Source organism: Lacerta agilis, chromosome 13 (assembly GCF_009819535.1).
Source record: "Lacerta agilis isolate rLacAgi1 chromosome 13, rLacAgi1.pri, whole genome shotgun sequence".
In the NCBI taxonomy this organism is placed as follows: domain Eukaryota; kingdom Metazoa; phylum Chordata; class Lepidosauria; order Squamata; family Lacertidae; genus Lacerta; species Lacerta agilis.
The window spans coordinates 2458427-2469360 of NC_046324.1; the positions used below are offsets into that span (position 1 = coordinate 2458427).

Consider the following 10934-nt stretch of genomic DNA (forward strand, 5'->3'; position numbering starts at 1 on the left):
TCCTTTGGCACAGCGGCAAGGAGGAGATTGCTTTCATACTAAGCAGTGTCCTGTTTATGTCTGAAATTCAGGAAAACTGTGGTTACTTTAAATGTGGATTTGGCAATGCATAATGTCATTGTTGCATGTGTTTGCGCATAAACCTATTCTGTCCCACTGCCGCATTAATCTGCATCCCCACCCCTCCTCAAACTTCCATGAATATTTGCATATTCATACACCACATACTTTGGAAGATATATTTCCTTTCAAAATAAACATTTCTTTAAAAACAGATTAAACTTTAATGATGTGTTTCAAATTGCATTTTGATACATTTTAGAGACTAGAACACTGTCCAGAGATGTGCAAAATCTGAATAATAAGCAATATTCTGATCCACACATTTGTTTGCAAGTGGAAACGCCTGAGGAGTGGGGAGCTGGGGCTCATTCCATACCCTCAACCATTCCTCAGATGAAAATAGGGACATTTCTCACTCCCCCACCCCCAACTGATCCTCCTTGATCTCCCATTTTTGTCCCCCTCCCTACAGAGCATTTCCACCCCCCTCCTTCAGCAACAGGACACAGCACACCCACCCGCCACCATCCTGAGAAAACCCCTTAATACTGGTTTTATTTTATTTTTTGTCTTTGGTAGAGTTACAAAAAGAAAAGCACACGCCAATAAACAAATTTTAGAAAGGGGCAATATTAGATGCGGATGCACAAAGCATTATAAACAACAACAAGACTCCTTGTGCTCTGCTCCTCCTTTCTTCCCGCCAAGGGGGCCCCTGCCCTCTGCCTGCCCCTCAGAGCTGGCACGTCACATGGGGCTGGGTGTCTGGGGTGGCGACCTCTCTTCCTACTCACCCGCTCTCCAGCAGCCACCATGAGCTGCCCAAGGGAGGAGGCCGGCAGCAGCCATGGAGAGGCCACAGGCTGCTCCCTCACAGCTGCCACCCCAGTCGTTCCAGAGAAGCACCAGTTCATCGTCCTCCCTGAGTTTGGTGGCGGCGGCACTTGTGGAGGAAATTCTGGGATCAAATCAAAAGCCGGGGTGGCTTTTGTAATTCTGGGACTGTCCCTGAAAAATCGGGACACTTGGAGGATATGTCACTCATGTAACACTAAACGGGGTGGGAATCCTTAGACCTTGGGGCCAAATGTAGGGCTCCCCCCCCCCACCAGCCTCTCTGCTTGACTTGTGGGGCTCTCTCCGGGCTCTGAAGCCACGCCCAACACCAGTCCTGCTTTGCACCTGGCTGGAACGATGATGCTTCTCGCTTGCCTGGATGGAGGATAAAGGGGAATCTGCAAGAGTGTGTTGAAAACAGCTTGCTGCACAGAGGCAAAATCCACAGTAATTGCTCTACTCACTTTCGCACTGGGCCCTGACCACTGCTGGCAGCTGGCCCTTGGAAGGCTGCACAGAACGAAATGTTGCCCTTGGGCTAGAAAAAGTCGGGCCCTCCCCCTCATGCTAAGAGATTGTCATCGGTCATTGAGGTCTTCCACCGGGGGTCTTCTGCTGGTTCCCTTACTGCGAGAAGCGAAGTTACAGGAAACCAGGCAGAGGGCCTTCTCAGTAGTGGCACCCTCCCTGTGGAACACCCTTCAGATGTCAAGGAGATAAAAACTACACAAATTTTAGAAGACATCTGAAGGCCGCACTGTATCGGGAAGTTTTTAATGTTTGAGGTTTAACTATGTTTTTATATATGCTGTAAGCTGGCCAGAGTTGCTGGGGAAACCCAGTCAGATGAGCAGGGTATACATAATAATAATAATAATAATAATAATAATAATAATAATAATAATAATAATAATTTAGCCCTACATCCAACCTGAGCTAAAGTTGGCTAAAGGCAAAGAGAAAACGAATGATTTAACAGTCCAACCCGTCTTCCCAGGAAAGTGGAGTTCTCTAGAGGGGAATGGGGGGGCCCCCTAACAACTCTTAGCACCCGTAATGAACTTCAGTGCTTTACGTGTATTGTGTGAATGTAGCCTGTGAGAAGGGCCTCTAAAGCTCTGTGAAGATTGCCTCTATTTAAATGAATGGACATGGTGCAGCATATCTCTAAGCTGGGGAAAGCTTCACCTGTTGATTTCTGCCTGTAACATGGTTGACAAAAGAATGCACAAGAAGTGGCAACCACCATCCTCTCCCTTCCTTCAAAACTCCTGCCCTGACCCCTGGATGCAGTGCTGCATAAGGCTGCACAAGCAACCCTTTAATGCATTATCTGATTTGCTGATAAGAATCAAGGTAAAGGTAAAGGGACCCCTGACTGTTAGGTCCAGTCACGGACGACTCTGGGGTTGCGGCGCTCATCTTGCTTTACTGGCTGAGGGAGCTGGCATACAGCTTCCGGGTCATGTGGCCAGCATGACAAAGCCGCTTCTGGCGAACCAGAGCAGCACACGGAAACGCTGTTTACCTTCCCCCATTTATCTACTTGCACTTTGACATGCTTTCGAACTGCTAGGTGGGCAGGAGCTGGGACCGAGCAATGGGAGCTCACCCCGTCGCGGGGATTCGAACCACCAACCTTCTGATCAGCAAGCCCTAGGCTCTGTGGTTTAGACCACAGTGCAAATCAAAGGCAGCAAAACCCAGCAAATCAAAGGCAGTGAGAACAAGAGAATCTGGCAAAAATCCACAGAAAGTGTGGGAACTTACATCTTTCCCAATCAGATCCTCCTTGTTTTCCACAATGCCCCACGGAGCAATTCCTATGGCACAGATGCGTCCTCTGGACTTGGATGAATGATCTTTCAAGGCATCTCCAACGTGGCGAATGACACCTACAGGAGGGATCGAATCCATTAGAGTCTTCCCTGTGGGACAGCTGCATACATCACAGAGGGAGACAGAGAGAGCCTTCTCCAGTAAGAACACCCCCTTCATTTCTCATTTATTAAGATACTCCAGTGAGCACTTGCTCTATGAATCTTCTTGAATGGAAGAGACACATATACCTGGGCCCTTACTTTACCGGTACCATGTTCCTCAGCGTTTTCCAGAAGGTTGCTTAAAAGGTTTTAAATGCACCAAATCTTTAGAAAGAATTGAGCACTTTAAGCCTCCACCCAGCAGAAGTGAGTCTTGACTCATTCCCAATGAAAGTGATGGAACTTATTAACTGGGACTGAGTGCCATTCCATTTCAGTTGTGTGCATGGGTGGGCATGCCAGAGTCACAGCTCATTAAAGGTCTGTTCTCACCCTCACCCTCCCAGCCTCCCTCTATCACATGCAGGCACAGGAGCACAACAAAACCTTGCCTTAACAAGCAACCAGTGCTGGAGGTATGGGTTCCACATGGTTCCACTGCAACTGGCCAGGTTCTTCACATAACTTGCAAGGTTATGACTTTTCTTCCACCTTTGTATGTGACACTCCACTTTTTGCCCTGACCCAGTCTGTTTTGAGGTGGTTTAGTATTTGAAAACTCAAAAGTTGGCAATAAGAAGATCCACAAGCACAAAGGTTTAATATAAAAAGGCACAGGGTGTCATCATTTCGTTTTGTTCTATGAGGTGTCCCACGCAAAACTGAAAATGGTATTAAAATGTGTTGTCTGTTGAACCTTGACTACTGGGTGCAGGCCCCATACAGGGTGTTGGAAACAGACAGGGATTTATACAGCTCTCTGGCAAGGCTCCTGGCACAGGCCAAAGGAGGAGAGGAAAGGCTGCATTGTCCCTAAGAGTACACAGCACAGTTAATTCATTCTGCGTGAAAATGACACAGTTACAGCCCCTTGGATTAAATCCCTGCTCATCTCTCTCCCCCATCCTGGCAAGAAAACATTATGTTGGGGACAGGCTAATAGTTTTCATCAGCTAAAGGTGAGCATATAAATAAGCAGGCCGACAGTGCCCTTCTCACCTGTACTGACTCCCCCGGTGAAGATCCAAGCACCTGTGGTCATGGCGGCCTTGATGAGGCCCTTCCCAAACACTTGCTTCAGCTTGGGTTGCAGCTCGAAGTTCTGCAGTCCCCCGTGGATGGATATTAAGAGCTTGGGGAGTTCCAGCTGCCAGTCTTTCACCATCAGGTGGAGCAGCGAGTCTGGCTTTGTGTCATATGACACTCGGATGTACTGCAAGGCAGGTGGACACAAGCAGCTTAGCAGCTGGGATCAGCTTACTTAAAGGATCTCTTTACCCCACCCATGCCTGCTCTTTGTAAGTGCCACTTAACGTCTGCAAGAAATTTATCCTTCAGTGTGGCAGCACTGTCAACTCCGGAACTCCCTGCTGTCCACTGAGATTAGGCAGGTGCCTTTGCTGTACTGTTTGTGGTGCCTGCTTCTCAGTCATGCTGGACACAGGACCCGGAAGCTGTACGCCGGCTCCCTCAGCTAGTAAAGCGAGATGAGCGCCGCAACCCCAGAGTCGGACAGGACTGGACCTAATGGTCAGGGGTCCCTTTACCTTTACTTTAAAAACTTCTTGGCCAGATGTGTAATTTTATTATGTATATTTGTTGCAAAACTGTTGGTTTTACTTATATTTTGATAAATGTTATGTGTATTTGTTTTCTAAAGTGTGATTTTAATAGTATTTTAAAAGAATATTTCATGTCATATTTCATGTACACCACTTAGAGGGTTTTGTTGATTAAGCAGTATATATGTATCAGATGCTCCTCAATCAGATCCAAAGTTCACCAAGTTTAGCTTCCCATACTGGCCAACCAGGTGCACACAAAGCAAACCCATGAGGCAGTACATGAAGGCAACGACCCTCTCCTAATGTTTATCCCCAACATCTAGCATTTGGAGGTACACTCCCTCTGAATATGGAGGTTCTGCCAGCTAATGCAACTAACAGCTATTGATAGATCGTTCAATTCCCTTTTAAACCATCAGAATCACTGGCCAGCAGCACCGTGTCTCGCAGAAAGGAAAGTATGTGTTGTATGAAGAAATATTTTCTATTGTCTATCCTAAATCTACTGCTGTTTATTATTATTATTATTATTATTATTATTATTATTATTATTATTATTTGATGGCCCCTAGCATAATGCAATGCAGAGTTTCGTGATAGGTTTTAGCTGAGATTCTGGCATTGCAGGAGGTTGGACAAGATGACCCTTGGCGTCCCTTCCAGTTCTACAATTCTACGGTTCTATGATCATTCTAAGATGCCACTACGCTGCACGCGCACAGGCAAATCAGAGGGACACAGCAAAGGCAGCAAAGACAGGCTTGCAAATCAATAATGCAACATAAATGGCAAAACAACAAGGCGTCTTGTGGCACCATAAAAGACCAAGCTAATATTTCCAGAGTAAGAGGGGGAGGGGGAGGAGCTCAGCTCCATTTCACAGTGTCTTTGCCCAGTCTAAACAAAAGGCGGACAATGGGGGACAGGACTGTGCCACTTTTGATGATACAATGGATAGCCGTAACAACAGCAAAGGTGCATCTCTAAATCCAGGTGTAAGGAAGAAGGGGTTAATCGGCCCTTTCCCCTCCATTTGCTATATGGAGGATTCCCCTATCCTTGCTTACTGGGAAGCCTCCTCATTTGCAACTCAATGGCACGGTTTTTTACCTCCTCACTGCTTCACAAATGTCACCAGCCTTAACATTTTGGGCTTTCCTCAACGTGGCCTAGTTGCCAAAGGAAGAATCCACTTTCCCAAACTCACTTGAAACAAAAACAGGAATCTGGTAGTTGAATAATTAATTAATTAATTAATTAATTAATTATACCCTGCCCACCTGGCTGGGTTTCCCCTTGCCACCCATCTCTTCACTGGGCTATATTGTCTCTGTTGGTGAAATAGAGGTTACCACATACCATGGACTTGTTGGTGTGCCCTCCACCTTGGAACTCAAGATTTCCATAGGCATCAGTTGGGAGTGCCTGGGTGTGTTTACTGACAAACCACTTCTCAGGCTGCGTATCCACCTGCTTGGTTGCTTCTTCTTCATTCTTGTTCGCAGTTATACTCGGAGGAATTGGGATGTGTTGTGTAAGAAGCTGGCCACAGCAGCACCTGAGGGCAAAGAGCAACTGTCAGCCTGCAGCCAGCAGTTGACTTAGAAAATTCCCCCCTTTTCATTCGAAAAATCCAATAAGGATGTTTCCCCTTGCGGTGCAGGACGGGGACTTAGTTGACCACAGGAGTTTTAGTAGATTAATTAATAGATTGATTTTGCATATAATTTCATACAAGTAAAAATAAAAGGCTTGCTTCCTTTCTTTTGGGGTGCTGCACACGGCTTGCAACTTCTTGGAATGGATATTCCCTCCTGAATGAGAAAGGGGGAGAATATCTCTTTTAAGACAGTGCTTTCCATCTGCAGTTTTAATGCTGAGTGGGGGAATCCTGACACCTGACTAATCAGGGCACTTTTTCAGGCATTCAAGTTTTGTTTTGTTTTGTTTTTAAAAAAAGATGAAGCAAATCAGTTAGACCCTGAGGAGGGAATAAAAATCACGTATCAGAGCATGTTTTGGGGCCAAAAGCATGCTCATCTTCTTCCAATTTCCATGCAGCACTGCACACACAGGCAGATGCACAGCAAACTGTCAGATCTGCTTATACCACCTAGAAGTCTGCCGTTTCTCTCTCAGTTGTGAGGTGCCAGGGAAGGTTTTCAGCTGGGGCTCCCGGAAGCCAGACTCCAGCATCTTACCTTCTGAATCTTGGTGTTCTTTTTCCACTGAGGCTGCAGAACCAGCCTGCCTGAGCAGCCTGTCAGCTGACCTCAAGGGCCAGTCAGTTTACCCGGCCTTATAAAGCCCTAGCCAAGAGCAAGTTGCCTGAATTTCTGGGATGCTGTCTAAATACCGATTTTTAAGAATAACCTAGCCCCCTGAGCCTTCTAACTGCCTTAGAAATTGCCCCCTGCATGTCTTTTAATGTGCACCTGCTTTTTGCCCTCTTGCCATCTGCTCCTGCCTTGGTACACAATACCTGCCTGTTTCCTCCTTTGTCCACTTGCACTGACTCCAGCTCCCCCCTGATCCTGCAGCCCAGCTGCCTGGAGCCTGATCCTGGCTGACACACCCTAGTTGTTTCTGAGCAATGAAAGTGACTGCCCCAAATGCTGGGGATTGAGAGCATCTCCCCCCCCCCCCATTTTCACATGAGGGCTGCTCCTCTTGCTGCTGACAAAATATTTCTTGTTTGGTGCGCAAAACCAACATGCAGAAGCAGAAGATGGGTCACCTGGTAGCATCTTTGCTGTTGGCAATTATGTAGATACATTCCCTCTTGAAAAAGGTTTTTTCTATCCAAGCTTTTTGACCCTAAGGAGGGAAGGAAGAAAAAATAATTTGATGTCACATGGTAGATAGTGATGTTTACCTGAAAAAAGGATGCATTTCAAGACTAGCTTACAAAAATGCAGCACATCTTAAGAGCATCTGTTGTGGTGGCTTTTCCCTACCTCCTATTAACCAGAAACAGAGGGGCTCCAAAGATCAAATGTTTATCCATGACTAAAATATCTCTGAATCTATTACCTGAAGACTATGGCATGTGAATGGGGTGGGGTGGAAATGGCATGGGATTTTCTGGGCCCAGAAGAATATATATGTAGATTGGGTCCTGCTACAGTTATCAAAGGTGGCTCAAATATGCATAAAATGGGTATCACATAAAAAATTGAACCCTCTTTTCCAGGTGCAGACAGTGTCAAAAATCAAACAGGGGTCACACACAGGTAACGAGAGGCCCAACAGACAGAAAATCAACAGGTAAATCCTTCCCCATAATTATAGCTCCATACATATCATTCCAAAAAGCTTACAATGGCTTATTATCTGCTGGTGAAGAGGTCCTTTTGGAACTCTTCAAAGTCTCTTTTAACAAAGCTGTTAAAAATACCTCCAATGCTGACCATAAAATCTCCTCTAGCGCTGACCTTAAACCATGCAAAGATCTCAACTTTCGTGATTTGCCAACTAGTTGTGTTTCTGCAAGTCTTTCAGTAGCTGATATTAAGCTGGTGATACAAATGTTCCATGCAAGACTATGCCTGGTGTTTCAAATAGAGGAGTGTCAAAAGTGATTTAAAATTTACAGCAATTCTGCTCAGATGCTCAAGCTTGGATAAATTAAAGATTTAAATACAGACATCAGACATACCTCGTGCTTTGCAGATAATGCTCCTCATGAGGACATGGGTGCAGCTGCAAGCAGCCCCACTGCAGCCCGGCCTCCTTCTGGCCTCCTGGCCATGGGAGTGGAGCTGGCTAGGGCTGGAGCTGGGTCCCCCACCCCACCCCACCCCCCTGCAGCCAGGGTGGCCTGGCTTAATAGACTGCACTGCCTTGGAAATATAATGTTCAAATGCACTGGGAAACAACTTTCTCACTTTACTGTGATATTCCCCCCCCCAAAAAAAAAAAATTATTGGTTTTTTAAAGCACATTACATAAACAGTTAATTTTTTTCATCCTCTCCCTCTTCCCATTGAGGGAAGCAATTATCCACACCCCTCTCTCACAGGAGCAAATATTAACCATTTCAAATTTAACATGTTAAACATACAAATAATAATTGCTTACGTCTGGCCCTTTTCCATAGGCCCAACATTATTCCTTTCCTCGATTTCATTGTGTATTGAACTTCCTCAGATCCCCTCCCTGCTGAGTTCACTGTCTATCCTCTTTACCAGTTTTCCAATCATGGTCAAATCTATTTTCACCCAAACTCCATATATTTTCTCCTTATCTTTTTAAGCATATTTATATAATATCACCCTTACCTCCTAAAATTTTAAACTCAAACCTCGGCTCCTATGTACTTCTGAAACTTTCTTTGACCCTCATCCAAATTACCCCTATTATCCTAATTTAACCCCTTAATTCTTCATTTTTCTCACCCTTCCCTCCCTCCAGTCTTGAAATATTAGCTATTACTTCTTAACATCCTCCTTGTGTCAACATCCAAATCCATAAGTCTAAACCATAAAAGCAAGAGAAATAATAAAAACATATCCTTTTCAACCCACAAACATGAGCCCATAAGTTATTCCTTTTTCTCTTCTGTTTTCTTCTTCTTTTTTGCAAAATAGCCTTGCAAATGTCCTCCTCATGGCAGATTGCAAGCCACACTGCACTTTACTGTGATATTTGCTATACTGTATTGTGGTGGTCTGAAACAAAACCCGCAATAACTCTGAGGTATGTCTGCAGTTTAAAAGCAACTTTGTGTTTTTTGTTGTGGGTATTTAGGAATACTTCATAATAAATATATCACTCCCCCCTTTTCTTCATTTTTGAGCAAAAAGGATTTGAAATACCCACTCAGCTCACTGGATGTCCTTGGGCCAGTCACTATCTCTTAGCCTAACCTACCTCACAGGCCTGTTGTGAGGACAAAATGGGAAAGGGAGAGGAAGAGGTCCACCTTTATCTCTTTACGTAATAACAACAAAAACCTATAAACACTTGTGTTTATGCCAGCAGCATTCACCCACCCTTGAGAACCCCCATACGGGGCGTAGCGCGGGGGATGCCAGAGGGGCCATGGCCCCAGGCATGGTTTTTTGAGGGGCGCAAAGCAGGAGCACTGGGCCGCACTGGGGGCATTGGCACGGGGGCGCCTGGTTAGTGCCCGTCAAGTGCCGTGTCAGCTGGCCAGGCTCTCCCCTGCGCAGGTGGGCAGGTGGCACAGCACAGCCCTGCTTGGTCGCTCTGGTGGTGTCAGCAGCGAGGGCTTGGGTGCTGGGGTGGGCTCCTTCACCCTCCGCGCTCCACCCGCTGGGGTGCATACACCCCTGGCATGCCCACCTGCCAGTCTCTGTGTGTGGCACATGTGCGCCTGTGCTGGACACCTTGAACTCATGCAATGCCGCTGCCCCCATATTACCACCCCCATGGGTGGGAAAGCAACTACGGTAATCACACACCCACACACATAACCAACCCCCCTCCAACTGCTACATTTCCCTAGAATAAACAACAACACATGTGGAGATTGGACCATAACAACCCTCCAGTCATGGAGCACACAGTGAACATTCCCTCCTAGTCCAACACTTTAACTGTTGCACCACAACATACACATTGTTGTATGCATTTTTGTATAAAGCACACATTTAAAACAATTTAAAACAATGCATTTTTGTACATTATTTTCACTGATACATGCATTTTGTGCACATTTTCCCCTAATATATTTCCCCTTTTAAAAGAAGCATTCCTACTTTGGAGAACCGCATCACAAAATTTGGAAAAATGCAAATGTTAAAGAACAGCTGTTTTGGTGTGCATTTTGGTTCAGGAAGTGTGATTTAGGTAGGTCCACATCAACAAGCAAAGGCAACTAATTTCTTCCCATAACTGGTACCTGCCTACTTCACATTCCTCATGTTAATGAGAAGACAAAAGCAGGTGCAATAAATTGCTGGAATGAAAAGCTAACAAACATATGTACAGTAGGCCTTTGAAGTTTCACTGCTGTAGGATGCTTAATCCTCTTACCGAAAGCTTGATTATAATCCACTGAAAACTCTGTAGTGAAAACATGTACAGTCTTAGAGAAATGACATCTTCTTGGTTTGGCTTCACCTCTACACAGTGGTGGAACGCCCAGGGGATGTTCTGCAAGATGATGTCTTCTTGGGCTCTCCAGGAAGACGGCTAGCCATAGCTCCCTGGATGTTTGGGGAAACTAAGTATACTTCCAGCAGGAGCCTTTGCATGCAAGAACTCTGAAAGGATTGTGACCGATTAATGGCAGTGTTCAGGGTCTTACCCTGCTCAACAGGAGAGGAAAAGATGTAGCACAGCCAGCAAGGTCACTATCAACCATGACACGACATTTTATACCAAAGTTTAAGCCACTTTGGAAGTGCATCTCGGGTCAGTGGTTAACAATGGACTGTCCTCTTGTGTCAGCATCACCATCATCATGCAGCTCCCAAGAGGATGCAACTGGAACCCCTTTTGTTGAATTTCTTACTAGCTG

General features: G+C 45.6%; 1 protein-coding gene across 6 annotated transcripts in view; it reads right to left on the reverse strand.

Moving 5' to 3' along the window:
* TRPM1 (transient receptor potential cation channel subfamily M member 1) overlaps window positions 1–10670 on the reverse strand; it is a 52204-nt gene extending 41534 nt beyond the window's left edge. For 4 of the 6 annotated variants that reach the window (XM_033166885.1, XM_033166884.1, XM_033166887.1 and 1 more), the window contains exons 1-5: window positions 10448–10670; window positions 7185–7264; window positions 5807–6005; window positions 3882–4095; window positions 2671–2795 (exon numbers count right to left, since the gene is read on the reverse strand). In XM_033166885.1, the coding sequence (XP_033022776.1) occupies window positions 2671–2795; window positions 3882–4095; window positions 5807–6005; window positions 7185–7264; window positions 10448–10492 (663 nt within the window). In that variant the 5' untranslated portion in view covers window positions 10493–10670. The remainder of the gene's footprint in view (window positions 1–2670; window positions 2796–3881; window positions 4096–5806; window positions 6006–7184; window positions 7265–10447) is intronic. The other 2 variants (XM_033166886.1, XM_033166888.1) reach the window with 1 other exon arrangement.
* Between the last annotated feature and the right edge of the window lie 264 nt (window positions 10671–10934).